Raw genomic sequence first — 27,218 nt, 5'->3', positions numbered from 1 at the left:
ACTCTGTATCACGTGAGATCTCTGACTCACAGGGCAGTTTTGCGTCTGACGACGGCGAGAACCACTCTAAACGGACGCTGGCACCTGGTCACGGCCAATCCGTGGCGCGCCCCTTACCCCTCTGAGCAGGAGTCAATACTGGTGCAAGGACCGAAGCGATCACTGCCCGCCCGCATCAAAGTGCCCATAGTTTTGCCAAACGTCACTTCTAGAAATCCATCTCGTTTGTCCAGCTAGAAAGAAATCCCAACTGGCGCATCTCCTCCTTACCATCGGCCTCTTCAACCACAATCGATCGACACCTTTCAACCACACACATCCACGCCCGCATTTCCAGGACTGGATTCCGCCCCAGGACAGCCCCAATAGGTCCATATACCCTGCACGACACGACAGGCGAGAGGGTACATCCGTTTTCGCCGAACTCAACCACAATCATGGAGGTAAGTTTAGCCCTCTCCAGCTGGTGCAGCCTCGACCACCAATTTCGCCCCTCTTCGTCCTCCCTCCCCCCCACCATTTCCTTACCCACGACCAAACCGAGCGACAAGAACCCCGTCTGGAACGCGACTCCCTGACCTGTATATTATTTTCCTTCGACGTCGAAGTTTTTATTTCCATCGTCATCCACCGGTTCTCCGAGCGCCACCGTACTGACTGCTCCTCCCCCTTTTCTGTAGGAAACCGCACTCCCCGACCGCAAGCAGCGAAAATCGGTCGCCTTTTCCAGCGAGGAAGTTGTTGTTGACGCCGACGGCTCCGTCACCATGGTCAACTCTCCCGATGAAACCAAGGACTCGGCTCAGTCGCACACGCCTCGTACGCCGCCGCTTGCCGCCGCCCTTGAAGCCTTTACTGATCCCCTCTCTGAAGCCGCCGCTGTCGATGATGCCGCCCCCGCAGGCGACGACGCCCCCGCCGCCGATGGTGGCCTGGACCTTACCATGAAGAAGAAGAAGAAGAAGAAGGTCGTCAAGGAGGACGACGAGGCCGGCGACGCCGCCGCCGAGGATGGTGGACTCGACCTGTCCATGAAGAAGAAGAAGAAGAAGAAGGTGCCCAAGGAGGGCGAGGAGGACGACTTTGCCGCCAAGCTCAAGGCTCTCGAGCTCAAGGACGAGGCCGAGGCCGAGGCTGCACCCGAGGAGGCCGCCGACGAGGGCGACATGGAGGCCGGCACCGGCATCTGGCAGCACGACGAGAACAAGCCCCTGAGCTACACCCTGCTCCTCGACAGGTTCTTCCACCAGCTGTCGCAGAAGAACCCCGACCACGCTCTGAGCGGCACCAAGAGCTACAAGATCCCGCCCCCCCAGTGCGTGCGTGAAGGCAACAAGAAGACCATCTTCGCCAACATTGCCGAGATTGCGAAGCGCATGAAGAGGACGGACGAGCACGTTACCCAGTACCTGTTCTCCGAACTGGGTACCAGCGGCTCCGTCGACGGTAGCCGACGCCTTGTCATCAAGGGTCGCTTCCAGCAGAAGCAGATCGAGAACGTTCTGCGAAAGTACATCAGTCAGTCGGCCCCCCGTCTCCCATTCTGCGTGACCATGGCAGTGCTAACCACTCCACAGTCGAGTACGTCACCTGCAAGACATGCAAGTCCCCTAACACGGAGCTCAACAAGGGTGAGAACCGTCTCTACTTCGTCAACTGCAACAACTGCGGTTCCCGGAGAACTGTCACGGCCATCAAGACGGGTTTCTCAGCCCAGATCGGCAAGAGAAAGAAGATGCAGGGTTAAGCGCCCGGCTTTGGACGTTGTTTCAAGTTTGCTTGCGGTCCTCGCGGTGTTGGCGTGCAGTTTTTCATGTACATGCTACCGTTTCTCCGTAGATTGGGACGCAACATGACTGAGGAACTGGGGTGTTCTCGCTTCGCGGCGATCACAAAAATACAGACATGACCTTATGCTTGACGATCTGTGCCCGTGATGGATCCAGCCGAGTTTCCCCGCCTGCTGCTGCGAGGCTTGCGAGGTTGTGCGTATCAGCCAATTGACTACCATTGCCAGCCAGCAATTCACGTCGAGGTGTGAAGTCGTGCGACGTCGATTTTGGTGCGTGGCCACTCGATTGGCCGGTCGATCTCCGAATGAGGGGCACCAAGCAGCTCCAGTCAGGCGTCTCTGCTGATAGCTTGATGCACTCACCACCCAGATCACCTGCCCGACTGCGATATCATTCGAATCATGCCTTCTGCCTCATTGGAAGAGAATCTTAGCATCCTCGACATTCCAGAATACAGTGACTCACCTTTCAGACGCACACGAAGCTCGCTACCAGCATACGGATATCATCCACCCAGCAGAGCTGCATCTCTGACTTGCCGCTTCACAAAAGAGACACAGGCGACAGGCGGCAAGCCATCATGACTGGCGCCACTCTGCGAGACGGCCAGGCAGACCTGCCGTCAGAGAGGAGCACGGCATCATACTGGCATCGCGAACCCTCAGAGAAGCTCCTGGGCCACCGGACGACGGCTGAGCTCCCCGCCACGGCCGATGTCGTCATTATCGGCAGCGGCATCACAGGAGCATTCGCCGCGCATTTTCTCAAAGAGGCCAATGCGGCATCAGACGTGCTGATGCTCGAGGCGAGGGAAGCATGCTGGGGTGCCACAGGCAGAGTGAGTCATCCCTCCTTCAGCGGCATACGCACGACCACGACTGCGTGTGTGCGTGTGTGCATGTGCGAAAGCGGTGGCAGAGGAACTTGCAAGTTAACGCGCCCCGACAGAATGGTGGGCACTGCCAGCCAAGCGTCTACGGCCTCAGTACGGCCGTGGCGCGCTTCGAGCTCAACACGTACGCCTTCCTGCGCGACCTCGTGGCCGAGCACGACGTCCCCTGCGACTGGGTCTCCTTTCCCGGTGTCCACGCCTTCTACACGCCCGACCTCTTCGCCGCCGCCGCTCTGCGCATCGCCGACCTCGGCAGGGCGCACCCGGACCTGGCTGCCAAGGCGCGCGTCGTGCGCTCGGCCGCCGAGCTGGCGGCACTCGGGGTCCACGGCGCCGTCGGCGCCGTCGTGCAGGCGGACGCTGCGAGCCTGTGGCCGTACAAGCTCGTGTGCTGGGTGCTCGAGAGGCTGCTGGCCCAGGGCGCGGGGTTCAACCTGCAGACGGGCACGGCGGCGACGCACCTACAGAGGCTCGAGGGGCCTGACGACAACGACGGTGGCGGCGGCGAGACCGCGCTCCGGTGGATCGTGCATACGCCCAGGGGGCAGGTCGCGGCGAGAAAGGTGCTGCTGGCGTGCAACGGGCACACATCGCGGCTGGTGCCGGCGTTTTCGGACCTGCTGGTGCCGGTGCGCGGGCAGGTCGCGGCCCTCATGCCGGGGCCGGGGCAGAGGGCGCTCGAGCACAGCTATGTGTTCATGGGGGTGCCGCGGAAGGGGCCGAGCCAGGACGACTATCTCGTGCAGAGGCCCAAAGGGCGAGAGGAGCTGATCCTCGGCGGTGGGCGATCTAGGGGCACGGCGCGCGGCGTGGGTGCCAGCGCGGATGACTGGCTCGATCCCGTCGTCGCCAGCTACCTACGACAGACGCTCGGGGCAACGACGGGCATCGCGGAGGGGGAGCTTGCGGCGACCTACGAGTGGACGGGTATCATGGGGTACTCGAGAGACTTCCTGCCGTGGGTTGGGGAGGTGCCGAAGGCGCTGGGCGGCGACACGGGGCTCTGGGTGGCGGCAGGTTATACGGGGCATGGGATGCCGCGGGCGGCGCTGTGTGCAAAGGCTGTGGTGGGCATGATGAACGGGCAGGAGCTGGAGGTAGCCGAGGCGGTCGGGCTGCCTCACGAATTCCTGGTCAGCGAAGAGAGAGCGGCGCGGGCGAGGGAGATGGACAATGTGACAGTGGCGGATCTGAAGGACATGTTCGTCTGACCCGGCCTATCGACTCGGTATCTGTCAAGGGGGGTCAAGGTGTGGTCTAGCTGCTGGGACGCCAGGCTGCTCTTGTCAACTCCTCACAAGGGAGAAGAGGTAGACTTCCAACCACCACTTGGCTGCGTTGGTCGTGGTAATGCTTCGAGACGACTGTATTTTCGGTGGGGTTTGCTGCGAGATTCGCAGACTCCATGGTCACACACCCGCTACCTGATATGAACTATCTACAATGCAGTCGCTCCGCTTCCATGGATATCCAATGAATTGAAGGGATCTAGAGCGGCGTGTTCTTTGACAGACAGTTGGAGTCATGAAGATGAGCTGAGTAATGTATATACTTCGACAGGTCGATGCTCTTCGGACGAACTGTGTATGGTGATGGCTGACATGCCGACGAACCGTGTCTCTGTCGGCGTGAACAACTGGCACATTCTCATACGCCAACGCCCAAAAGACACTTGACACGACCTCCAAGGTACTGCAGGGGGGGACCGCCACTGATGCGTCAAAGTCACCAACAGTCAGCCGTCCGTCTGTGTCGGTGAAACAAGAGCTGACTCTTGACTCCTTGGTGAGAAGGCTGAGCGGGCGGCTACGGCGCGCACTGCCAGAGACTAACACGCAACCTGACGAGATGTTTGCGACACGGGGCATGTTACCACGGTCCAGTCAGGTCACCGGTAACTGTCACGCAGGCTTCACAGCATTTCCTGTTGGGTCCTGTTGGAGTTTTCCAGTCCTTGGCCTGATCCGGGTACCTTGGCTGCACGACGGCCCGTGACTGGCAAGAAGGGGGCATTCAAGCAGCTCGAAACCCAGACGATCGAGCACCTGCCGAAGTGGAAGCGGCATATGGACCGACTGACAGGACCATGTGGGCTTTTTGGTTGGTCCCTGCTGATCGGCTGTACTGCGTGGCGGTGGGCGGTACTTACCTACCTACTTCCCTAGGTAAGGTAGGTACCTAGGGCACCTAAGTACCTAGTGTCGGTGTCGACGGGCCAAGTCAGGTCCCTGGAGGAAGGGCACCTAGGCGAGCTGGGCTGCCACCCACCGCCAGCGTTAGGTACCGGTCGAGAGACGTGCCTCCGGTAGCGGGGAACCCTGTCTCTGTGCCTCTTCAGGGTTCTCTTTGTGCTAGCCTCAAAGCGGGGGAAGCGGGAACTTCAAGGTATCGATACCAGCGATCGGGTCGAAAGTTGCCGCCGAGGCCCCACGACTGAGGCATAGTACCTACCAGATTCGCTGACATGGACTGTGTCCCTGCATGGCACCTTCCGCCCTGCTTCCAGTACACGCAAGTGCGAGGTGTGACTGGCCCCTTCCCACTCTTTCCCCCAATCCTCCCCCCCCCCTCTGCTGCATCCTGTCCCCTCCCTTCGCCTTACATCTGATCCCATCCCAACCCGTCCTCTCTCAAACCATTTAAAAAAAACCTACTAGTATAGCGCCAGTCCTTTCCATTCCTCCTTCCCGCCTCGCTTCAGCCTTGTGGCCAACGTCCACGCCATCTTTCTTTTCTTCTACCCCATTGATCGCACGCTGCGGAAACGGACCCTGTCCAGCAGCTTCAACAGCGATCAGGGCCACTGTCCAAGTCAACCACTACTACCCTGGCGATGCCTCCACCAGTGCCCACTGCCGCTTCCGAACCTTCCGCTGCCGCCATCACTGCCGCCGCCCCGACCCCCGCCCGCCGAGGCCACACAGCCCATTGAGCGTACGCCGCATTGCACCACGCTTTGTCTTTGCCCTTGCCTTTCTTCCCATCCTCCCTACGCATAGCTCTCGCCAATCTTGTCGTTTCTCGCTGCCGTCGACCGGCACCGAGACCCAGCCTCTCCCTCGACCATGTACCACGTACGCCGTCTCTCCATTTTCGTCGCCTGCTTCCTCTGTCTGTCCTTCATCGCCGGCACCCTCCCTCGCTACTTGAACCCGGCGCAGACCGACAAGGAGAAGGCCGCCGAGGACAAGCTATGGGTCAGCAGCAGTCGCTACTGGCTCGACCGCCAGGCCTGTCGCTGGCTCAGTCTATGCGGCATCCACCACCTGACCTGGGACCCCGCCGCACTGCTGCCTTGGAACAACAACAGCACCGACGATGGCGAGCTGTTCGCCGAGCGCCTGGAGCTGCGCTCTCTCGGAGACAACAATGAAAGACATGCCGGTTGGGAGGTTGCGGGCCGCACAGCAAGAGGACAGCTAGCCGACCGTGGCAACGTTCTCCAACAGACACCCGACTACGTCCTCAAGTATGCGCCGCTCGTTCACCTCTACTCTAAGGAGAACTTCTGGCCCTCCGATATCGCCGAGCACGTTCAGCACATGATTCCCTATCTCGAAACCGAAGCACTCAACAGGACCGCCCTGTTGGATGACCTGCACGAACTCAACGGCATGGATGGACAGGTCTTCTTGACCGCCGACGTTGACGTTGAATCGAGACCCGAGTGGCTCCACAGCCACTCTTCTATTCCTCACACCTGGAGAAATGACAATGAGGAGCCCCATCACGACTACGTCGACGACGGTGCCCCCTCTAACCAGCCCGGCGGCCAGCATCACCCCAGCCAGGACACGACTTGGTACGACGTCTCGCGCGGCCATCCCGTCAACCGCATCTCCGACCCTCGCCGCCTCGGACAGCAGTTCTCGCCCAAGGGCCGCAAGCCCGTCCTGGATCGCAAGACTGGCTTCGTCCGCCGCGATCAGCAACCCATGCCCGCTGACCCCACGCCCATCAACAAGCCTCACGCTGACGGCTACTCCAAAGCGCCAGCCGTCTTGATCCTCGTCGACAAGGGTGACGGCATCGTCGACGCTTTCTGGTTCTTCTTCTACTCGTACAACCTCGGACAGACCGTCGCCAACATTCGCTTCGGCAACCACGTTGGCGACTGGGAGCACTGCATGATGCGCTTCGAGCACGGCATCCCGCGTGGCATCTTCTTCTCCGAGCACGAGGGCGGCCAGGCGTATACCTACAACGCCGTCGAGAAGCGGGGCGACAGACCTGTCCTTTACTCCGCTGTAGGCAGCCACGCCATGTATGCTCAGCCCGGCTTCCACCCCTACATCCTTCCCTTCAAGCTGCTCAAGGACGTCACCGACCGCGGCCCGCTATGGGATCCCGCCAAGAATACGTATTCGTATTGGTACGACTATGAGCGCGATGTCGATGACGGTCTCGATGTCGATGCCGACGTTGACGGCGAGGTTGAATATCTGCTCTCCCGCAAGGATGCCAACGCTTCTTCGTTGACGCCCACCGCCGAGAATCCAGGAGCCCCGACCAGCTGGTTCCACTACGCAGGCCCATGGGGAGACCAGGTCTACTCTCTCGCCGACCTGCGCCAGTGGCGCCTCTTCAGCCAGTATCACTATGTGACTGGGCCACTGGGTCCCAAATTCAAGCGTCTTGGCCGCGAGAAGCTCTGCATCACAAACCGCTGCCGCATCCTCGACAGACTGAAGCCGGGCCAGACCTGGTACTAGCTTCGGTCGCTTTGTCAAATTGACGGCTTTGCTTTCTGCCTCATGTTTCTTGTTTCTTGTTTTTTGTTCTCATTCTTGTTTTCTCTTTTGCGAGACCATAGACTTGCACCACCACTCGAACACGCTCTCTCACGAATTGCACGAATCACGCTCTTTCAACGGTCATTGCATCGCATGCAAACAAAACCAGGTTACACTCATTCACGAAACACGCCGGATTTCAATCCGGCCCGGCGCACTAGACATGACAAACGCATATATCGGGTACGCTCCTTCACGGTAGAAAAGACTGTCACAAGGTCGACACGGCACGGCGCGGCCACGACCAGCCTTTGCTTTAAGGGAGTTAGTTTTCAAATTGGCTGGGTTCTTTTGGGGGATCCAATTCGGACCAGGCAGACGCAGGTATCTCTCTCTCTCTCTCACACACACACGCACACACACAAGGGTTTCGTGTCGCTACTTGGAGTTTTGATACGTTTTTGGTTACTTCGGTTCTGAACCTGGTTTTGTCTCTCCTCCATTGCTTGTACATACACCACAGATGCATGGCTCGTTGCTCAGCTCGGGCTCTGATACCCCCTCCTTTCTACTCTGATACCGACCGCCATAGACCGAATATCCAACATTTGTTCTTTTCTGTTCAGCATGAGAGCTTGGCCGTATGTCGTATGTCATGTTCATGTTGATGTTTCACTCAGCGATTCCAAAATTCAACGCTGTCATGTTGAGAGTGTCTTGGTATCTATACAAGAAGCCGAGATCGCGGCTCGCCTGCCGCTGCATGGCATTATGTAATTCTAAATCCGCCTCGTCCACCTCTTTTCCACATGCCGCGTTCTGCGTCCGGCCTACCAGTCCACTAGGCTACCAGACTCCCGCTCGAGGCTGATCCAAAACCACAACGCCATGCGAGATACGAATGTTACATGAGCTCCCAAAGAAAACGAAAGGAATCCAACATATAAGCATCATCCCGTGCTACATGGAAACCCAAACTCGAGCACGCTGTGCCATCCTCAACCACCCAAACCTGCCATCGTATAGTATTCGTAAATATCCGCGTCTTCACATCATCCTGTCATCGTCTTCATGAATTCGGAAACCCATGTCATCGTCATCATCAGCGCCCTGCGCTCCCCATCCACGTTGGGTGCTAGGGTACTCAGAAGGTTGGCTGCTTGCTACCGAAGTCGCATCGTCGGCTGTTTGCGAAAAGAGCGGATCAATGTTTTCTCCATCCGAGATACGGTCCTGGTCTTCAATACCGGGCCATGGCTCGTCCTCTGGTTGGAGCTGCCGAAGGTGTTGCACGTCACTGTCCTCGGCAATGGTGAATCGAGCGCCAGTAGCAGCTCGATAGATGCTCTCATCATCGTTCAGGTTGGTGCTGCCAGAATCGGCTTCGCCATGCTCATCCGAGTCTTCGTCGGGCATACCCCCGCTGCCTCGCATTCGCGACTCTGTTAGAGGCGCGTTGCTGAACGGAGTGGCATAATACAGAGGTGTGACGCCTCGAGCTGGCTGTACCCGTTCGTGTTCCGTCGGAAACATCGCCAGTGCCGGGCTAGGTGAAGACGTCCAGCGAGGAGTATGGTGAGGACGACTCGGGGACCCCGTTCGCTGTCTTTTGTATGCTACAGCAACAACTTCAAGGCGAGCTTGCATCTGAGGCGTCACGCTTCCCTTTCTTTGTTGCCCTGAGGATGCTACCCGGCGCTTGATGCCGGACGGTGAAATGAGCGCTGACCCTGCAGGTGGCATCGATGTTGTGCGGGCGTGAATTGGTCGGGTCACGTGGACCTCGTGCCTTGGAGTCTGTCCGCGAGTGACGTACGGGCTGGGTGACCGCAGGGATGGATCGATATGGAAATAGCGCTGTGAGGGCGATGTCGATGCACGCTGCGCTGTAGCTAATTCTCGCATGCCCAGCGATGATTGGGCACTGACGGGTTCATCCAGTTGCTCAGTAAAGGCCCAACATTCTTCGTGTGCATCGGCCTCTGGCACATCCTGCGAGGCACTTTTTTCGGGATAGACACGAGGCTGTTCACGGAGCCTCTGCCAAGTCCACCCCTGGTCATGCATGTGCAGATCCTGGAGGTATGCCTCTGACTGTGTTATGAACAGCCTACGCTCAGAAGCCCGCATGATGATCGAGTTGAGAAAGGGAACATCCCACAAGGCTGGTGTGACCATCTCAGCCGGTGAGAGAAAACGGAGACGGGAGTCTTTGTGAATCTTCCGAAGTGGCACCCAGGGTTGTTGGAGACCCATGAACTTGTCCATCTTGGTGTTGATGCTACGCCGACGAGATGTGGACGCAGAAGTCGACATACGGTGCAGGATGGGGCCAAACGCAGCCTGGATGGCCGCTTCGACGCTCCGAGCATCAGGACCCTTGACGGACATGGTTTTGACCAAACCTCTGCTCCTCAGGCGCCTATCAATGAGGCTCTGGGCGCCGCAGGCTTTGGCCAGCAGCCAGTCATAGTCCCGTCTTGATGCCGCCCAATCTCCATGATATGGAGATTGGGTACCTGACCTGGCAGTACTGTTGGTGTTGGGGAGCTGAGTCCATTCGTCCATGCTAGATGTTGGTTCCAGCTTGAAGTCGTGCCTTTCTTGCCAAATGCGCCGGAGAGCGAACGGGAGAAACACCACCTCCACTTCCCAGGCATGCATACAAGATGGCACAAAAGACTGGAGGTGCCGAAGTTGAGACTGAAGGGACTGTATGTGGTTGTAAACCTCGCTCGCGTCGGAGATACGAGCAGTCGCGCTGGTAGAAACAGAGACGGCGCTGCTCATTGACTCATCGACGGCAGGTTGGCGGAGATGGCGGGCAGTTCCGTGGCTGGTATTATCATTCATGAGTTTTTCAACCTCTTCTACCCGGCCTTCTAGGTCCGTAACGCGAAGATCCATGGCATCATGCTTTTCATGGCATTCGTCATTACCTCCCGCGGAGAAGGAAACATTCTCCAAACGATCGAGCCGTTGCTCGTGTCCTTGGACTGTGTCTGACATGTGTCGAAACGTATCACGTGAAGGTGACCCAAATATTGCTGCGGGAGCCTGGACCGTAAGAACAGGAGATCGTCGAGCTTTCGGAGTGTCTGAACTATTTCCAACAGCAGATGCGGCACCCGCGGTAACGACTTCTATTCCAGATCTTTGTGGGCTGAATGTCCATGGGCTCCAGGTCCTGCGGCTTTTCCTGGCGAAGAGAACGAGGGTCGGGCTGGTGCACACCACTGAGCGTGTTTAATCCTTTCCCGGCAAAAGGGCGCAAGTAACGAGCTTGGCTAGATGATGTGGTGGAACTGGGTTGAGAGGGCATAAGGCATTGAGGGGGGATCGGGGGCAGTGTGGTCGTGTTGGCTGACTGAGACTGGACAAACTCGCCCCAACTTAACGTATCCTGTAGTGTAGATTCGAGCTGCTGGCTGGGGGTTCCAGCGCACGGGTTCCTGGCATTCTCGGGCTTGCTCATAGGCAGCAGCATCGCGGCGTCCAGATTCATAAGATCCAATGAAGTAGAGAATCCAGAAGGCAGGCGGAACGAAGCATCCTGAACGACGGGGCTTAGGGGCTCACGATGTCCCTTGGGTTTTGTATTCTCCTGTCCGGGAACGAATCCTATTACGGGGGTGGCGGCTTCTGCGTCGCGGGTGTGGTCATGGTAACAAGCGTGGTGAGTGCACATGCACCAGGCCGTGTGGTCCGATCCTACGGTATCTGCGAATCCTCTCCCGGAAACAGTGCGACTCCAGAAGCGGCGACATCCACACTTGGCCCCGTTGGCACCGGGCGTCAGGTCGACAAAGTTGCAGCCCCCATCGGGCAACGAGACAGGACTGCGGGTGGTCGTTCCATCATGGTGAAGATCGAAGAAGGAGGCACCGGGAAGGGGAAGGTCGAGCTGTGAGGCAGCCATCGGAGATGGCTGCGATCATGTCCTGGAAGAAGGGTCTATCCAGTCGTGTCGGAAGGGTATGAAATGGAAATGGAGGGGCCAGGACGAATCGCAACGAGCAATATTAGGTCCAAGGTCGGCCGGTGTGTCGGTATCCTGCCGTGCTGGGTATATAATGTCGCCAGTAGAGGAGCCAAACGCTCAAGCCAGCCGCGCCGGTACGCACAAGCCTGAGGTTCACCTAGTACATCGCAGCTGTTATCGTTAGCTGAGCCTCCGAGTCGAAGTCAAGGTCTGGTTCGCTATCCGCGAGGGGAACGAGGTCCTTTGGCAAGAGTACCCACACTGTCGGCGCAAAGGAAGGAGTTCCAAAGGAACAGAGAGGGTTGGTGGTCAGACTATAAGGCGTGGCAGATGTGGGCGTGATCGAGGCGGGACGCAGGCGGCTGATCTCTGGTTTCGGAGGCAATGGGAAAGATTTGCTGCTAGGCGGTTTGAGGGATGAATGTTTGGATGGGATCGAAGGATTGAGGTTGGAAGTGAGGCGGCCTCTGCTGGGCTGGCGGCCGGGATGATGGTGGGATGCAATGGCGGGGCGCTGTACACTGGCTGGCGAGACAGAAGACAGGTGGACAAGGCCAGGCCGAGGGACGGGGGGGTGCAAACGGGGCAGGACGACCTGATGGAGAGCATGGGTGACGGCAATTGCCTCTGCAGAACTGGCGTTGTTTTCTTCTTCTTCTCTCTTTCTCGTTCTCAGGCAGCTCCCAAGCACGTCAAGCACCTCACGCCAGGCAACGAGCGCAACCTGGTTGTTTGTGAAGCGCCAGGCTTCGGCCGTCTCGACCATCATCTTGGGGAAAGGACGACAGAAGGGGAGAACACGATTGGGCGCCTTCAACCCCACCTCCACCAACGACGCGTCTGAATTAAGTGGTCCGCGGGTCGTGCCAGGCCGGCAGGCGTCGCCCGCCTCGAGTGAGCGTTGTCCATTGGCCAATATGGGACGCGCACCCCTGCTCCTACCGCGGGACGTCAGGGGCCCTTGCTTGTACTGATCAGAGTTGTCACTCCACCCTTTCGGTGCTGTTTCCCAGGGCCCGCAGGAGTTACTGCTCAGAAAGAGACTTTGTGACCTGTTAACTTGAAACATGCATTCCATTGCCTCCACTCCGCAGGGTCCAGTTCTACTTGTACATGTACCCTCCATCTCAGTCAACCATGTCTTGGATGGCGAGTCCTCCGCAATTCAACACAGGGAGGAGCACTGCTTCGAATCGATCAACCCTCAGTGAGACCCTCAGTGAGGCTGTTGTTGGCCGCCTCACATCAGGCTGCCGGGGCTCGAGTCGAATGGGAGGCAGGTGGACAAACAACCCGTTTGGCCGCCCTGCGCCGCGTTACCTCCGGCAGGGCTAACTACCTTAGCTACCAACCTACCTTACCCACATGTTGGCAACGTGGAACCCACAACCCCCGAACCAGAGCGTGAAGGTGTGAGGGACGATCCACACGCCCTTTGAAGGCAAACTTATGAAACCGTGAGAATGGACGGCCGGCCGTCTTCGTGACGTGTCTTGCATTGAAACCAGGGCGCTTCCTCCCTCTACAGCTGTATGAAATGCAATCAGGTCCTCACATGGTGCAGGAGGCAGTCGAGGCATGATATGATATCATGTTATTTGCACAATTCGGAGTGGTCACTTTCGGACTCGACTACCTTCCCATCTACCTTCTTGATAATGATAACGCCACGACGTAGTTCGTCCCTTGAAACGCCAGAATCTCAATATTGCATATGCTCCCATTTTCCGTGTCGTCGTCAATTCAATTGGCACCGCTCAGTTGGAGAGCCAGTCAAGGAAGTCAGGCGTGAAGTAGCTGACGATGATGGTCGCGCCCGCTCGAAGAATGCCTTCGGTCGACTCAAAGGCCATCGTCTTGAGGTCAAAGACCCCCGCCTTGGCTCCTGCATGAATCATGGCAAACTCGCCGCTGACTTGGTACGCCGCCACTGGGAGGTCCCGTCCCAGATCCTTTGCGTCACTGATGATGTCAAGATACTGGCTGGCCGGCTTGACCATGATTATGTCGGCGCCCTCGTTGATGTCACGCGTGATAGCGCGACGAGCAAGGCCGCGACCGCCGGGAGGAAGCTGGTAGCACTTGCGGTCGCCGAACGACGGCACCGAGCCAGCGGCGTCGCGGAAAGGTCCGTACAAGCAGCCGGAGAACTTGGCCGCATACGACATGAGGACCGTGTTGTGTGAGATGCCCTCTTCAATCAGCTTGAGCTTGATCGCGCGAATGCGCCCGTCGTTCATGTCCGAGGGCGCAACACAGTGCGCTCCAGCCCGTGCATAGGCAACAGCCACATCTGAAATGCGGTCAACAGACAGGGCGTTGTTCAGGGTACCATCATCGCGGAGAATGCCGCAGTGGCCGTGTGAGGTGTATTCGCAAAGACAGACGTCGGTGCAGATGAAGAGCTGGGGGAACCGTTGGCGAATAAGACGAATGGTCCGGATGACGGGTCCTGATGGGTCATCGGCGGCAGTACCAAGAGCGTCCTTAGTACCCGGACGCAGAGGGACGCCAAAGAGCATGACAGATCGCAAGCCCTTGTGCACCAATGTCTCGAGGAACGGCACGAGCTTGTTGAGGCCACGGCGACTCTGGCCTGGCAGAGAGGGGATTAGAGTTTCGTCGTCATCGTTGTCGGAAATGAAAATGGGGTAGATAAGCATAGACTGGAAGGCAAACAAGTCAGAGAATGCAATGAGTGACTGTTGGAGCGAAAACGACTGACCTTGGTCAACTGCCTCTCTGCCTGCCACGACCTGGCGAGCGGATGGTGGTAGCCACCATGGAGCTGGCTAGAGATGTCGCCAGAGATGCTGACGCTGGTGGCCGCAGTGCTGGCATACGACATGGCACGCGAGACCTGCGATCGGCCATCGTCGATGGTCGAAGCCGAAGCGGTGCCGCGAGGCCCAGGACGGCGAGGCATGCCCGAGTCGCGGAGGCTGAGATCCTGAACAAGGCTAGAAAACGACATGGTGGGTTTGCTGGTCGTGAGGCGGTCAAGATCGTGCTGGAGGAGTAGGTGGCGGAAGAGGCAAAGACGGAACAGCGGTGTTGGTCTTGGCGGGGTCGCACAAAGTGGCAAGGTGATAGGTGCTGTTGCGTCGACCAACAGCAATTGGAGAAAGGAAAGGCTCAGGCGATTAATTGAGGGTCGAACAAGCAGCGACTGCGCGACGCGGTGAAGGCTGGAAAGGAGTTTGCTGATGGGGAAGAAAGTGGTGATGGCGCAGCAGAGGAACAGATAAAAGGTGTCGTCCGGAATCGCCTTGGCCGACCTGACACACACGAGCTTTTCCCGCCACGGGGGCCTTCAAGGTCGCATGATGTGGCTCAGAACGACACAAGGGCCCACTACTCGGCAAGTATCGCTGAAAAGTCGGCATCTGCCAATCAGCTTTCGGCAAATGACAATCGGAACTCAGCGTTTCCACGCTCGAGGCCTCGAGCCATGGATGACTAAGAGAAGGGGCCTCGGCCAACGTCGGTCGGTCGGTCTCGCCGGGGCGCCAATGTGATTGAAGGACAAGATGATTACGATGAGTAGCAATATGAACAATCCCCCTTTACCTCTCTACTCAACATGCTCGACGCTTGTCCCGTCTCATGCTTGCCTGTTCAGAAGGCAATTGATGCTGGAGACTGTTGGCTGTTGAGTGCGCTGGGAGTCTCGCCCAGCTTTGCGTACGACGCACGCCAGATAGCATCTGACGAACCGACGCTCGCTTGGACGGACCCAGTTACCTGGGGAAAATCCAACTCTCTTCAATCATTTGAGCAGGCAGTCTTGCAGATGCTGCCATTCAGTTGGGGGTCGTAAGTCGGCAGGTCAAGACTTCAATGAGACATCTTGAGCAACCGACATGGCCTTGACTACTCACGCGCCAGGCAGACGCTCTTCCATGTTGGTGAGTGTCCTATCTTGCCGACTGTTTCACCTAACTCCTCACTCCCATAGCTGAATCAAAACGGCATGATAGGAAGAAAATTAAAGGTGCTCTCACTACCTAATTTCACAAGCATGACGGCTTCGCTATGTGCAATGTGACAGGCATCAGATGAGTACTGTGTACATTGTGAGTGCTGTGTAGATAGGTTGTATAAGTTCGGGAAGCCATTCCAAAGAGGATCAAGACTTAGCTATCCCATGAGAGAATATGTCATCGCTACTGAACTCCTGAGAGCTTGCATTTAGCCGGAGTGAGCGTAGAGCATGCCCCAATATCACTGGTTGTTGTCATGCCCTTTTGTCTGAAAAGGGGACGACCGAAACAAATTACTATACGGCAGGTGGTGCATTGGCAGCACCTGCTGTGCATTCACGGTGGTAGGGAGATTAGTTCCAGGCAGGAGGAACTAGAAATTGTGGTGACAGGCAGTTCTTACCTGCTGCCAATTAATTCACCGTGGAGGCAAACCCATATCACAGCTCCCACTTCGTATTTGGGTTTGGTTGTCTTGCATTCTAACCCCGGTTGAAACGCCACATACATTTTCTCTACTCGAACTGCGGACAAATTGCTAGTCTTTTGCCTGGTATTTTCTACCCTGTTGAAAGGGTTGCATCGCGCAGTTCGCCCTAGGCTGTACAGGACTGCGCCAGTATCACTGCATCTGCCTACAGGCTCAAGAATCAGGATACGATTGCCCTCTTCCGTGCAATCACGCAAACCCATGGTAAACAGGGAAAGAACCCAGTTTATGTCTACGCAATCGCACACACAACCGCATCTGCGCCTCCCACACGCTGCTATTGCCCTTCCAGCATAGCACCATCGTGCGTATCGAACCTGTACGCCCGGTAAGGAGCACGCCAGCGCACTCCTTCAGAGCACGACACTCACTTACACAAGTTATACACCCAAGGTCTGTTGCTTTACGAGATACCAGGGGTTTTGCCTGACCTAGGTACCTGAAAGGGCGAAGCTACAAGATTTGGTCTAGACGGGTCGCACCTTTGTATAATCTCCGAGACAATAAGTTGTCCTCCTGACCATAAAGGCACCAAAGAGCATCACTAAGACATCAACATGCCACGGCGACGGCGAGAGAGCCAGCGTCTTGGCTCAATACATCACGGCACAGGTATGAGGTTTTATTTTGTTCACTAGCTCAGTTTTCCACCTTGTGCCTTTCGTGCTGACAGCTGAAAAGTGAAAGCCAACGACTCGGTCAACCAGCTTGCTAGCTTGCTCCTCGACAGTCCCGAATTAGGCCATCCAGATGGCCTCGCAAGCCACCCATCTGGTTATTTCAGCCAAGTCAATGCCGACAATCAGAGAAGAGATCTGGCTTCCCAACGCCAGCCCGCTGCCAAGAGTTCACCTCCAAGAGAACATGATCCTCCACACCCCGCTATTCCGCGAAAGTCTTCTCTTCGGCGTCACAAGAAACAGCTCAGGGCTGAGTCTTCACCCCCCGACAAGAGCGATCTCTCGAGGCTCGTGCCCAAATCCAAGACGAGCGACTTACTTCCCCATAACACCTTCCCTCGACGAAGGCAACCGTCAGATGACCTCACGGGCCGCGTGGGTCGGGTACCATTTTCGGCTACTGCCCCCCTCACCAAGGCACTTGCAGAGGTAGCAGACACAGACGATGTCAGCAAGAAACTCCAGAACATGCTAGCAGCTACAGAGGCCCTCAAGCCCCACGCAAAGAAACAAGATTCCCGGGTGTCTCGCATATCCCGTAAGCTTGCTACCAAGGCTTCTCATGCCTGGGACCGAATTCAGGGAAAGAAAGCTGCCTTACAGGCTACGGCAGTCCGCAAAATATCAGCACCCCTAGAGCTTGGCGGTGGTTCGTACCTCCGAGGTGGCCACTATGCTGTCGACTCGGAGAGGTCTCTTACCCGTTTTGAGGTGACTAAAACATACATGCCCAGCAAGGCCTCTGCAGATGGGCCGGAACAGGTTTGTCAACGGACCGTCTCTCTTTGTTTCCCCCGGAGCTAATTCTTCCAACGCCGATAGTCTCTCTCTGACCACAGCGATGCTACCAATACGTTCACGGATCCTTCACTCCTAGCTTGCCCAAAGACTCCCACCCGACAAACTGGTATCGTAGACCCGGTAACCCCGGTCCATATCAACCCCTTTGATAGCGACCCCGACTTCAGCACCGATCTGAATGCTGTATTGTCTGATAGGCCTTTAGGTGCCTCTACTCCCCGAACTCGCCGCAAGGAAGTACCGAATGCACCCATTGGCACACCTAGCTTGGGACAGCAGCTCGTCCGAGACCGGGCTATAAGCAAAAACACACCAATCCTCCCCCGCCCGGACGCAGTCAACGTGATGTGTCGCGATAGTATCGTCTCCACAATTGGAGAGCATATGGGCCCAAACTTTATGAGCAGCAAAAAGTACCCTTCTCCTGACAAAGAAAGCCTTGCAGAGCTGGCTCGACAGCTTCAGAAGATGGGTATCCAGGATCCGAGCCCTGGAGATGAGCCTAAGGATGAGTTGAGTCATTCATTTGTGGCGAGTCTTGCCTCTGCTCGCACCCTGGCTCCACGCGACAGAAACTTGCCCATGAGCCAGTACTTGACCAAGTCGGAAGCCAGTGCCTGTACGCCTCTCTCTCTCCGAAAATCTCGCATCCCAGGTCCTGTTAGGTCCACCCGTTCAGAAGCGCGTTTCGGTCTTATGGCGCATCCTCTTGATCCTGGTGCCACGGAGTTAGATGAGCTGGCGTGATTCGAAGACAAGGTTCGTATGGTGGAACAGCGACACAGCCAGTGGACCACTGGATGGAGAACTCTTGCATACCATTCATCGACTCGGCGGTGCAACATTTCAGCGGTGAGATTTGCAAGACCGATGTTGGAAGGTAGCATCGGAAGGAGAATCTGTTACAAGGACGACCACGTCAGTCAATTGTAATGACGGAATAATTGTACATCGCAGAGAAGGTAGCAAAGGTCCACAGAGATCACGCCAATGTAAAGACTTTTAATGAGAAGACGAGTCTTTTCTCCGCGCATGTCATATTACGGCAAATAAAGACCAGGCGAATGAGTGTGATGAAAATGAATTATTATCTTAAAATGCATTTTACAGTTCGCTCGTATCAGACAGTGGTATCTATCGCTCGTCCCCTCTCACTCCGCATGAGATCAAAACATTCGTCATCGTCGTTGTAGTGTTACAGCGTCTTGCACCACCTCGTGTCCGTCGTTGTATCTGGCTTGACCCGGGCTGGACTCAGGTGTTTACCAGCGGCGAGTGCGGTGCGAGCCACGACCGTCGGTGCCGTTCATGCGGCGCGTGCCAGCGGCCTTCTGGCCGGGGCGGCGGGTGAGGCTGCCCTTGAGGCGGAGCATGGCGCCGGAGATCTTGTCGCCCATCGAGGGCTTGCGCTGCTGATGGTGAACGACGGGGCCGCGGCGGCGGGAGAAGAAACCACCCCGGGGCGCCGTGGCACCAGCGTGCTGACGGTGAGTAGTGGTGGTGGTCGTCGTGGTGTGGGTGGTACGGGCGGGCTGACGGCGGCGGGAGAAGAGACCGCCGTTGGAGCGAGAGGTCTTGGTGGTGGTGTGGCGGGTGCGGCGGGGCTGGCTGGAGCGGAGGATGGGCATTTTGGCGGTTTGGGGTAAAGGTTTGGGTGGTTTGTAAGGTGGTTGGTTTGTTGGGTAAGGTGGAGGGTTTGCTTAGAAGGCTTGGAGCTTTGAGGCTGAGATGTTGTTGTTTGACTTCGATGTCTGATGAAGAAGCAAATCAGTCACTCAGAAGGGACAAGTAGAGCAGCTTATATGTTCACGACGAGGCTCGCTGGAATGGCACCTTTCGTGGTGACTACCCAGAGGGCTCGGGCTGGGTAGGACGAAATGATGGCATGGCATCATCTTGGGTGATGGCTGCGCCCGAAATGACATCAAAGCAAGGGTGATCGCGAGGGCCAGAACGCGCTGAAACGGAGGATCCTCATGCCCCTCACGCCCAGACCAAGACACAAGACGTTCACGAGAACAAGCAAAACTTGGCTCCGGGACCGATAGGTGACGTTCCCGTCGACGGCGTGGGCTTGGATTGGACCGCACGTTTAAGGGGTCCCAAGCCGGTTTTCAGGGTCCTGTGGCTGGTGACGTAGCGTACGTGTGGTGGCGGACCTGTGTGATTGGCTTGAGCCGCGGACCACTGGGGGATCCCCCTTGCGTTGGACAGCCCGCTTTGCCGCCTCTGCCAATGAACAGTGAACAAGGAGGAGGGGTGTGGCTGACGGTTGATGTCATAGTAGCGAGCCCCTTGAGGCTGCGATGGCGGGGGTGGAGAGCGCCCGTCAAAGATGATCTCTCGTGTCGATTCTTGGGAGGCTTGTCCATCGCCCAAGCTGCCAATCTACATGTCTTTGGCCAAGGTTGCTTATCTGCGAACGCCATCATATGCAGGGTTCAGTCTTGACGGTGTGGCCCACCATGACGAAGGCACGGAGGCAGGGGATGTAGTCCGATGGCTATTTCGGATTCAATGGCGACCTTGCGGTCGACGATCTGGTGGAAATGGACGTCAGAAGAGGCAAGGTCATTCATCAACCGATTCGAGACATGGTCCCACGCAAGCGCCATGTTCAGTAACAAGGCTTTCCACTCTTCGTCTGTCGGATGAACCAGTCGATCCTTGTTTGTGGGTTCATCGTCATTGTAGGAGCTTTCGTCTTGGCACAGCAATCAATTGGTGGAAGTCGACAGGAAGAGGGATCCGATCAGAAACTTTCTGATTGTGTATGCCGTTTGGCCACACGTGGGAAGAGAAAACGCCAAGAAGGACTGTCGCGTTTTCTCTGCGTCGTATTGAGTCGCCTGCCTGAGCTGCCTGGAGGCCAGTCAGCCGTAATGGCGCGACAGCATAGTTCTTCCCTTTGAGGTTTTCACCGTTGACAACACATCGTCGACTGATGCTCAGCCGGAGGCCTTCTTTGCCGCCTGCCCTCCAGTTTGCCATTGTGCACAATCGTCAAGCGTACGCTAAGGGCTTGAAACATGGTGATGGAATACTCAAGAGTATCATGTTCACCTCGGCGACCAATGTGACCTCTCCGTACTCGTGATTTCGCTACAATTCTCCAAGTATCTGAACCTGGCGACAATGCTCCACGACTACCAAATACAGGAAAGGAAGTCTCCCTGGAAGCTGCCTACGAGGGGAAGGTTGGCGCAAGAGGCCTGTGCGCAAACTTGATGTGGCGCTGTTATCGATAAGCTGGCATTTTCAACGACCACAAGGAGGAGGCATAGAAACACCAGTCACGGTCCGGTCCCTGCATTCACCGACATTCTTGGTATCTCAGCGGGACGGCTCCATCATGTCGAACTCGGCCGTCGTGAGATGGACGGTTGGCCTCTCGGCTGCCGTGGCAGGCGTTTTTGCCTTTGCCGTTGTGCGTCTCCAACAGCCCCTGTCCGAGGCAGATGTCGATGGCCCCCAGACATACTGCTATCAGGGCGTCCGCACTCACGATGACGAGCAACCCACGGCGCAATGCTTCACCGTCGAGGACGGCAAGTTCTCAAGAGTCTTTGCTTGGGATGATGCGAGTCTGACGACCACGCCCGGCTTCGTGATTCCCGGTCTTTGGGATGGGCATGGCCATCTGCTTCAGTACGGCGAGTTTCTGCACTCTGTCGATCTTTTTGGCGCCGCCTCCTTTGATGATGTTCGAGGTCGCCTCCGAAACTATGTCGATGCCAATCCCGATGCCGGGACCAGTGAGGAGTGGATACGGGGCGTGGGCTGGGACCAGAATGTTTACGGCCGGATGCCGACGGCGGTTGGTTCACCTGTTCCACCCTTGCAGTGTTCGTGGGTGACTTACGTGTATAACAGGCAGATATTGAAGAGGATGAGCTCCTCAGGGGCAAGTTCTTCATGCTAGATCGCATCGATGTCCACTGCAGCTGGGTCTCGCAGGCCGTCCTAGACCTCCTGCCTGCCGACATCCCAGACGTCCCAGGCGGTGACATTATCCGGGAGCCTGGCATGGGTGTCTTTTGCGACAATGCCATGGACATGCTCTACGCCATCTTCCCGGCGCCCGGCCTTGAGAAGAAGCGTGCTTTCGTCTCCACGGCCATGGCCAAGCTCAACGAGGTCGGTGTCGTCGGCATGCACGATGCAGGTGTCTTCCCCAACCACCTCGAACTCTACGCCGACATGGCCGGCTCCTCCTCCGACTGGACCGTCCGCGTCTATGCCATGCTCGAGTGCGCACAGCGCAACACGTACTGCCCTGACGCCGCCGCCAAGGTGTCCCGCGTGTCTGACCTCCTCAGCGTCCGGAGCGTCAAGCTCTTCGCCGACGGCGCCCTCGGCAGCTGGGGCAGCGCCATGATCGAGCCCTACAGCGACAGACCCGAGACGTCGGGCTCGCTGCTCGTAAACGCCACGACCCTCACAAATCTTGCCAAGTCCTGGGCCGCCTTTGGCTACCAGGTCAACATCCACGCCATCGGCGACCTCGCCAACCGACTCGCCATCGACGCCCTCGAGGCCGCCCTCGTCGACGTCTGCCCTGAGAGCGGCGCCAGCGGCGCCGAGGCCCACCTCGCAGCCTGCCAGGCCGACCGCCGCTTCCGCATCGAGCACTCCCAAATCATCCACCCGGACGACCAGAAGCGCATGCACGCCCTCGGCATCCTCCCCTCCATCCAGCCCACGCACGCCACGTCCGACATGAAGTACGCCGAGCTGCGTCTCGGCCCCGAGCGCACCGCCACCGAGGCGTACCGCATGCGCTCCTTCCTCGACATTGGTCCCGTCCTCGGCAGCGACTTTCCCGTCGAGCCGCCGAACCCGTTTGAGGGCATCTTCGCCGCCGTCGCGAGGAAGAGCCCCGCGACGGGGCGCGGCGTCGACGGCAGCTTGGACGGGTGGCACGTCGAGGAGGCGCTGAGCCTGGACGAGGCACTCCTGGGCTTCACGAGAGGCCCTGCCTTTGGTGCGTTCATGGAGGGACGGGCGGGGGTCATCAAGCAGGGGGCGCTGGCGGACTGGGTTGTGCTCGACGAGCCGCTCGATGCGCTCGAGATTGATGACCTGCGCAGTCTAAAGGTCAAGCAGACCTGGGTCGGAGGCAGGATGGTTTACGAGTATCCTGGGGGTGAAGGGCTCGAGGTCGAAGATCTTTGAATGTATCAGCCGCCTTCAAAGCGGCACGTGGCGTTGAGACAGATGGATAGACGAGGCTGGAGAGTTCGCATGCAAGATGAAAGAAGGGACTTGAAAGGTGTACACAAAACGGGTAAACAAGACCGGTGAAAATGAAGGGCATGAATTATGAATCCGAGACGGCATGGTTCTCATGATACGTCACAAACAATAGAGTCTAGCGGTAGCTTCAGGTCCCAACCCACCATGGCACTGACTATACTATGACTGCTGTTTCGCCGCGAAGAGCTCGACCAGCCCATCCATAGCAATGTTGCCTCCGCTGAAAACAAGCCCCAGATCCCACCCAGCCTCGCCAGCTTCCCTCTCCACCATGGCCCTGAAGTCTTCGTTGTAGAGCGCAGTGGCCAACGGCACGGCGGCACTTGGCTCGATGACGAGCTTGAACCGCTCAAAAACGAGCTTCGTCGCCTGCAAGATGTCATCCTCGGATACAGCAAACATGGCGCTCACGAGCTTGCGCTCATAGATGACGCCCCACGGGTGGACGCCGACGGGAGTGCGCAGACCATCGGCAATCGTCAGACCCTTGACGGTCTCGACACGCTTGCCCGTCTCGTAGCCACGCTTGGCGTCGTCAGCGCCCTCATACTCCGGCTCCGACCCGTAGACGCGGATACCAGTACCCTCGCAGCTCAGGGCAACGCCGGAGAGCATACCGCCGCCTCCGCAGGGCGTCACGATGGCGTCGAGGTCTTTCTTCCCGGCGGGCAGCAGGTCTCGCGCCTGGTCCTGAAACTCGAGGCCCATGGTGCCCTGGCCGAGCATGATGTCGGGGTGGTCGTAGGGCGGGACGAGGCGTGCGCCGGTGGCGGCGATGACCTCGTTGGCGACGGCCTCACGCTCGACGCTCGTGGAGCCGCTCGAGTAGACGATGGCGCCGTAGCCCTTTGTGGCGGCGACCTTGTTGGGGCGGGACACGGAGGGCATGACAATGTGGGCAGGGATTGAGCTCTCGCGGGCGGCGAGGGCCAGGGCTTGGGCGTGGTTTCCGGAACTGTGTGTGACCACGCCGCGCTGGGCGCCGCCGCCCTCGCGCCACCCGGGCTCCAACTTGAGGCGCTCAATGGCATGGAAGGCGCCGCGGGCTTTGAAAGCACCGATGCGCTGCAAGTTCTCGCACTTGAAATAGAGGCGAAGAGTGGGCTTGGCTGGGGTGCGGCCTTGCCACTTGGTGCCGGTGAGCGAGGCGACATGGCGTGGGGTGGAAGCCAACTCATTGAGAGTCTTGTTCTTGAGGACGGGGGTCAGGTGAACGAGGGGCTTGATGAGGGCGTGAGCCTCAATGACCGAGTCCCTGGTGAGGGGACGGCAGGTGGCAAGGTCAGCCATGGTGGTGGAGGTGGTGATGGTGTAGTGAGATGAGACGTTGAATGGTCAAATCGAGGCTATCGAGGCCGAGGTGCGAAAGCTGTCAGGCGTATGAACAGGGCCACCTCAAGTGCAGAAGACGGAAGCGGCGGCAGAGACCGGTGCGAGTATCGGCCTGAAGTGGCTGTGGGTGCGGAGGTGGAACCCCGAAGACGCGGGGTGAGCCAGTAGCTCGGCGAAACAAGCGGCCTCGCCGCATCGTGTCGGTTCACGTCGAATCTGGACAGGGGCAGAAAGCATTCATTTGTTGGTGTTTTGAGAGAAAAAAACACAGTCAGAAAGCTGCCATGAGCTGATGCTTTTGGGGTTGGTTATAGGGCTTTTGGGTCGCCGAAACAAAGTCCGGAGGCAGGAGTCACTCAGGCAGTCAAGGCAGTGTCATCGTGGTCTTTGTATCAGGAGCAAGAGCGCCTTCGGGGCCACGCTGGAGTGCTGCTTCCTCTCCTCGGCGACGTCGGGTACCAGTGGCAGGTACCACGGCGGGTCCTGATTACATAAGAATAAAACGACGTCCTCATATGAGGACCCCTCCCTCTGCTCTGCCCCCTTGTGATCCGATCTGTTGATCCGATCAATATCTACAGCTTCCTCGCCTACACTTACCTACACTTATTGATCCTGGGCTTCCCTTTTCCAACCCGAGCACGGCGAGACGACATCTAAGAACGGAAAAAGCAAACTCCATATATGAAATTTACAGTTGCACATTTCAAGAAGCCACTTACATGAGAAACAACTCGCCATGTCGGATCACAACTCTAACAAGCTCTCCTCCACCTTTGCCATGTCTCCCCTCGCCTCTCACGGCCCCAAGTGGTCCGCGCTCTGGGAGGAAAAGTACACCCCCTGGGACCGTGGTGGCCCCTCGCTGGCCCTCAACGATTTCCTTCTGAGCCGTCCCAATCTCGTGCCTCCCGTCACATCCTCTACGGCGTCGAGACCCAAAGCCCTCGTCCCCGGTTGCGGCAAGGGCCACGATGTCCTGCTGCTGGCCGCCTTCGGCTATGATGTGATCGGGCTGGACTTTGCTCCAGCTGCCGCCAGCGAGGCCATTGAGAACGAAAAGTCAGTACGAGAAGCCCAGCGAGATGGTGACAAGACCACCGACGTCTACAAGCCCAAGGACGGCGTTCCGTCAGTGGGCACGGTATCCTGGGCCACCGGCGACTTCTTCAGCAACGAGTGGCTTGAAAAGAGCAATATCAGCAAGGAAACCACTTTTGATCTCATCTTCGACTACACCGTAAGCCACACAGGCCATCTTCCAGCTCCCTCTCCTCCCACCACTACAGGATAGCACAGCTAACGAACCTACGTAGTTCCTCTGTGCCCTCCCATTGTCTGCTCGCCCAAAGTGGGCTGCACGCATGGCAGCCCTCCTCAATCCCAATGGGGGACGGCTGGTCTGTCTCGAATTCCCCTCGGGAAAGCCCCTATCCCAAGTTGGTCCCCCATGGGGCCTGACCAACGATACGTATCTCGCACTTCTCGCGCGTCCCGGCGAAGAGCCCACGACGGCCCCCGACGGCAGCATCAACGTGCCTGATATTAGACCCGGCGGCTTGCGCCGTCTCGAGCTTGTCAAGCCCGCTCGCACTCACAAGGCTGGCGAGAACGAAGATGGAACCGTGAGAGACTGGCTCCACGTGTGGAGCCTCGTCGGCGCGTAAAGGTCAATCGCCTCCGGCTATGGCGAAAGACAGGATAGACGTAGACCTCGCTATTCGTAGATCCAATTGTATTCGCAGTCGTTCTTTTTTCACGCCGTCTTACGGAGCGAGTTGTAGTGCTCACCCAAACCGTAGCCGTGGCGGTAATACGCCAGCCATATGACCTCAGCCGCCTCGCCGTCCTTGCCGCCGCTTGGCGTCTCGATCGTCTCCGTACGCCCGTCCTGGACGACCTTGATCTCGACCCCGTACCGCGCCGCCAGCGCCGCGAGCTCGAGCTGCCCGCCCCACTCTGCCGTGTCCCGGATCTTGGTGAGGTATCCATCCAGCGGCTCTTCGAGAAACGGTGCGTAGTCGTCCGGTCGTCCTGCCATCCAGTCCGCAGCCGCCCTCCGCACGATGCGGTACGGTTCGGTGCTGTCACTGCCACCCCCCAGCGGAATACCCCGCTGCTTCAGCTGGTCCGCCACCGCCGAGAACAGACAGTGCCCATTCGGCTGTATGTCCTTCTCCACGAGTCCATTGGCTTCGAACACACCGGCCATGTATTTCTTCTCGATGCCTCTGTGGTCCGTCATGTTCTTCGCCTCCTCTTCCGCCCGCACCGCCGCCTCCTCCTGCTCCGCCGCCCGTCTCGCAAGCCTCTCCTTCTGTCGGTTTCGCTTCTTGCCTCCCTGCGGAGGCGCCTCCTCCCGCTGCACCCCCTTGCCTTGCGTCTCGGTGATGGCCGCCCCGCCCAGCCGTCCCGCGAGTCCGTCGATCTCGTCAGTCGGAGCATCGGCCGCCGCCTGCTCTCGCTTCAGGTCCTCATCGTCTTCGTCCTGTTCCTGGTCCTCGTCCCCGTCGTCCGCACGCCCATCGCCCCCCGCCGCCGCCGCGAGCTCCACCGCCTGCCTCTCCTTCAGGACCCGCTCGAGCTCGGCGCACTCGTCATTGACGCCCTTGCGCGTCTTCTTCGTCGCGTTCTTCTTCTTGCTTGTCGTCCGCGCCACGAGGTCGCGCTGCTCCTTGCGGTGGCGCGCCTGGATCTGCTCCAGCGTCTCCTCCATTTCGCGTCGGGGGGGGGGGGGGGGGCAGAAAAAAACAAAAAACAAAGAGCAAAGAAAGCAACAAGGCCTGATTCCGCAAATGTATGTCGTACATAATAATGCGGGTTAGGAGAGAGGGGCGAGGGAGTGGCCGGACGGGGAGGGGGAAGGAGGCAGGATGGGGAAATGAGGCTACTAGGAGAGAGCAAGCACCCAAGAGAAAACAGACACTAGAGAAAAAGCGAGAAAAAAGTGAATAGAGAAGCAATCAAAAAAGGGCCAAGAACAACGCAGAAACAGAGAGTGAGCGGCAAGAGGGAGAGAGCAGACGTCGCTGAGAGGGACGACAGGCAGGAGAGATGAGCGAAGCAGGGAGCAGGTCACGAGCACAGAGAGTGAGCTAGCGAAGCTCGAACTGAGTACGTGACGTACGTCGATGATGACTACTAGCAGCGATGCGACGCATAATGTAGCCGAATAGAATAGTTAGATGCTGGACGAGTACGTAGTCAGGCAGTCCAGTTATCGTAACGGTATTACGTAGGGCATAGTACAGTGAGCCTTGGGAGTCGTCGGTCGGG

At 57.8% G+C, this 27,218-nt stretch overlaps 11 protein-coding genes across 11 annotated transcripts; 6 read left to right on the top strand and 5 right to left on the bottom strand.

Annotated features, from left to right (window-relative positions):
* The first annotated feature begins 552 nt into the window (after nucleotides 1–552).
* On the top strand, nucleotides 553–1,918 carry VDAG_08609 (eukaryotic translation initiation factor 2 subunit beta). The gene is made up of 4 exons (XM_009652918.1): nucleotides 553–581; nucleotides 681–819; nucleotides 874–1,518; nucleotides 1,578–1,918. The coding sequence occupies exons 2-4, from the start codon at nucleotides 768–770 to the stop codon at nucleotides 1,745–1,747; spliced, it is 867 nt and encodes a 288-aa protein (XP_009651213.1). The 5' UTR covers nucleotides 553–581; nucleotides 681–767; the 3' UTR covers nucleotides 1,748–1,918.
* A 455-nt stretch (nucleotides 1,919–2,373) lies between these two features.
* On the top strand, nucleotides 2,374–3,896 carry VDAG_08608 (uncharacterized protein; the record flags this gene model as incomplete). The annotated part of the gene is made up of 2 exons (XM_009652917.1): nucleotides 2,374–2,631; nucleotides 2,742–3,896. 2 exons carry the CDS (start codon nucleotides 2,374–2,376, stop codon nucleotides 3,894–3,896), a joined length of 1,413 nt encoding a protein of 470 aa, XP_009651212.1.
* A 1,419-nt stretch (nucleotides 3,897–5,315) lies between these two features.
* VDAG_08607 (vacuolar protein sorting-associated protein) lies at nucleotides 5,316–8,048 on the top strand. The gene has a single exon (XM_009652916.1). The coding sequence runs from the start codon at nucleotides 5,751–5,753 to the stop codon at nucleotides 7,395–7,397; it is 1,647 nt and encodes a 548-aa protein (XP_009651211.1). The 5' UTR covers nucleotides 5,316–5,750; the 3' UTR covers nucleotides 7,398–8,048.
* A 417-nt stretch (nucleotides 8,049–8,465) lies between these two features.
* Nucleotides 8,466–11,337, bottom strand: VDAG_08606 (uncharacterized protein; the record flags this gene model as incomplete). Its single annotated transcript, XM_009652915.1, has 2 exons — nucleotides 8,466–10,420; nucleotides 10,560–11,337. The coding sequence occupies 2 exons, from the start codon at nucleotides 11,335–11,337 to the stop codon at nucleotides 8,466–8,468; spliced, it is 2,733 nt and encodes a 910-aa protein (XP_009651210.1).
* A 1,820-nt stretch (nucleotides 11,338–13,157) lies between these two features.
* VDAG_08605 (delta-aminolevulinic acid dehydratase) lies at nucleotides 13,158–14,583 on the bottom strand (the record flags this gene model as incomplete). The annotated part of the gene is made up of 2 exons (XM_009652914.1): nucleotides 14,126–14,583; nucleotides 13,158–14,066 (listed from the first exon to the last, which is right to left on the bottom strand). Exons 1-2 carry the CDS (start codon nucleotides 14,372–14,374, stop codon nucleotides 13,158–13,160), a joined length of 1,158 nt encoding a protein of 385 aa, XP_009651209.1. The 5' UTR covers nucleotides 14,375–14,583.
* A 1,847-nt stretch (nucleotides 14,584–16,430) lies between these two features.
* On the top strand, nucleotides 16,431–18,101 carry VDAG_08604 (uncharacterized protein; the record flags this gene model as incomplete). Its single annotated transcript, XM_009652913.1, has 3 exons — nucleotides 16,431–16,485; nucleotides 16,555–17,315; nucleotides 17,376–18,101. 3 exons carry the CDS (start codon nucleotides 16,431–16,433, stop codon nucleotides 18,099–18,101), a joined length of 1,542 nt encoding a protein of 513 aa, XP_009651208.1.
* Nucleotides 18,102–18,616: 515 nt separating this feature from the next.
* VDAG_08603 (uncharacterized protein) lies at nucleotides 18,617–18,982 on the bottom strand (the record flags this gene model as incomplete). Its single annotated transcript, XM_009652912.1, has 1 exon — nucleotides 18,617–18,982. The coding sequence occupies one exon, from the start codon at nucleotides 18,980–18,982 to the stop codon at nucleotides 18,617–18,619; it is 366 nt and encodes a 121-aa protein (XP_009651207.1).
* Nucleotides 18,983–20,706: 1,724 nt separating this feature from the next.
* On the top strand, nucleotides 20,707–22,529 carry VDAG_08602 (amidohydrolase family protein; the record flags this gene model as incomplete). Its single annotated transcript, XM_009652911.1, has 2 exons — nucleotides 20,707–21,171; nucleotides 21,228–22,529. 2 exons carry the CDS (start codon nucleotides 20,707–20,709, stop codon nucleotides 22,527–22,529), a joined length of 1,767 nt encoding a protein of 588 aa, XP_009651206.1.
* Nucleotides 22,530–22,769: 240 nt separating this feature from the next.
* Nucleotides 22,770–23,900, bottom strand: VDAG_08601 (serine racemase; the record flags this gene model as incomplete). The annotated part of the gene is made up of 1 exon (XM_009652910.1): nucleotides 22,770–23,900. The coding sequence occupies one exon, from the start codon at nucleotides 23,898–23,900 to the stop codon at nucleotides 22,770–22,772; it is 1,131 nt and encodes a 376-aa protein (XP_009651205.1).
* Nucleotides 23,901–24,681: 781 nt separating this feature from the next.
* Nucleotides 24,682–25,609, top strand: VDAG_08600 (thiopurine S-methyltransferase family protein; the record flags this gene model as incomplete). The annotated part of the gene is made up of 2 exons (XM_009652909.1): nucleotides 24,682–25,182; nucleotides 25,259–25,609. 2 exons carry the CDS (start codon nucleotides 24,682–24,684, stop codon nucleotides 25,607–25,609), a joined length of 852 nt encoding a protein of 283 aa, XP_009651204.1.
* Nucleotides 25,610–25,698: 89 nt separating this feature from the next.
* Nucleotides 25,699–26,658, bottom strand: VDAG_08599 (OTU domain-containing protein 6B; the record flags this gene model as incomplete). Its single annotated transcript, XM_009652908.1, has 1 exon — nucleotides 25,699–26,658. The coding sequence occupies one exon, from the start codon at nucleotides 26,656–26,658 to the stop codon at nucleotides 25,699–25,701; it is 960 nt and encodes a 319-aa protein (XP_009651203.1).
* Nucleotides 26,659–27,218: the final 560 nt, after the last annotated feature.

The sequence above is a fragment of the Verticillium dahliae genome, genomic scaffold (assembly GCF_000150675.1).
Source record: "Verticillium dahliae VdLs.17 supercont1.21 genomic scaffold, whole genome shotgun sequence".
Lineage (NCBI taxonomy): Eukaryota > Fungi > Ascomycota > Sordariomycetes > Glomerellales > Plectosphaerellaceae > Verticillium > Verticillium dahliae.
The sequence above is the reverse complement of the archived record's forward strand: the minus strand, read 5'-3'. Positions and strand labels throughout refer to the sequence as shown.

Coding starts and splice junctions, on each gene's coding strand:
- VDAG_08609 (XM_009652918.1), top strand. CDS start 768: ATGGTCAACTCTCCCGATGAAACCAAGGACTCGGCTCAGTCGCACACG. Junction 820..873: donor GGCTCAGTCGCACACGCCTC/GTACGCCGCCGC, acceptor CCCTCTCTGAAG/CCGCCGCTGTCGATGATGCC. Junction 1,519..1,577: donor CGTTCTGCGAAAGTACATCA/GTCAGTCGGCCC, acceptor ACCACTCCACAG/TCGAGTACGTCACCTGCAAG.
- VDAG_08607 (XM_009652916.1), top strand. CDS start 5,751: ATGTACCACGTACGCCGTCTCTCCATTTTCGTCGCCTGCTTCCTCTGT.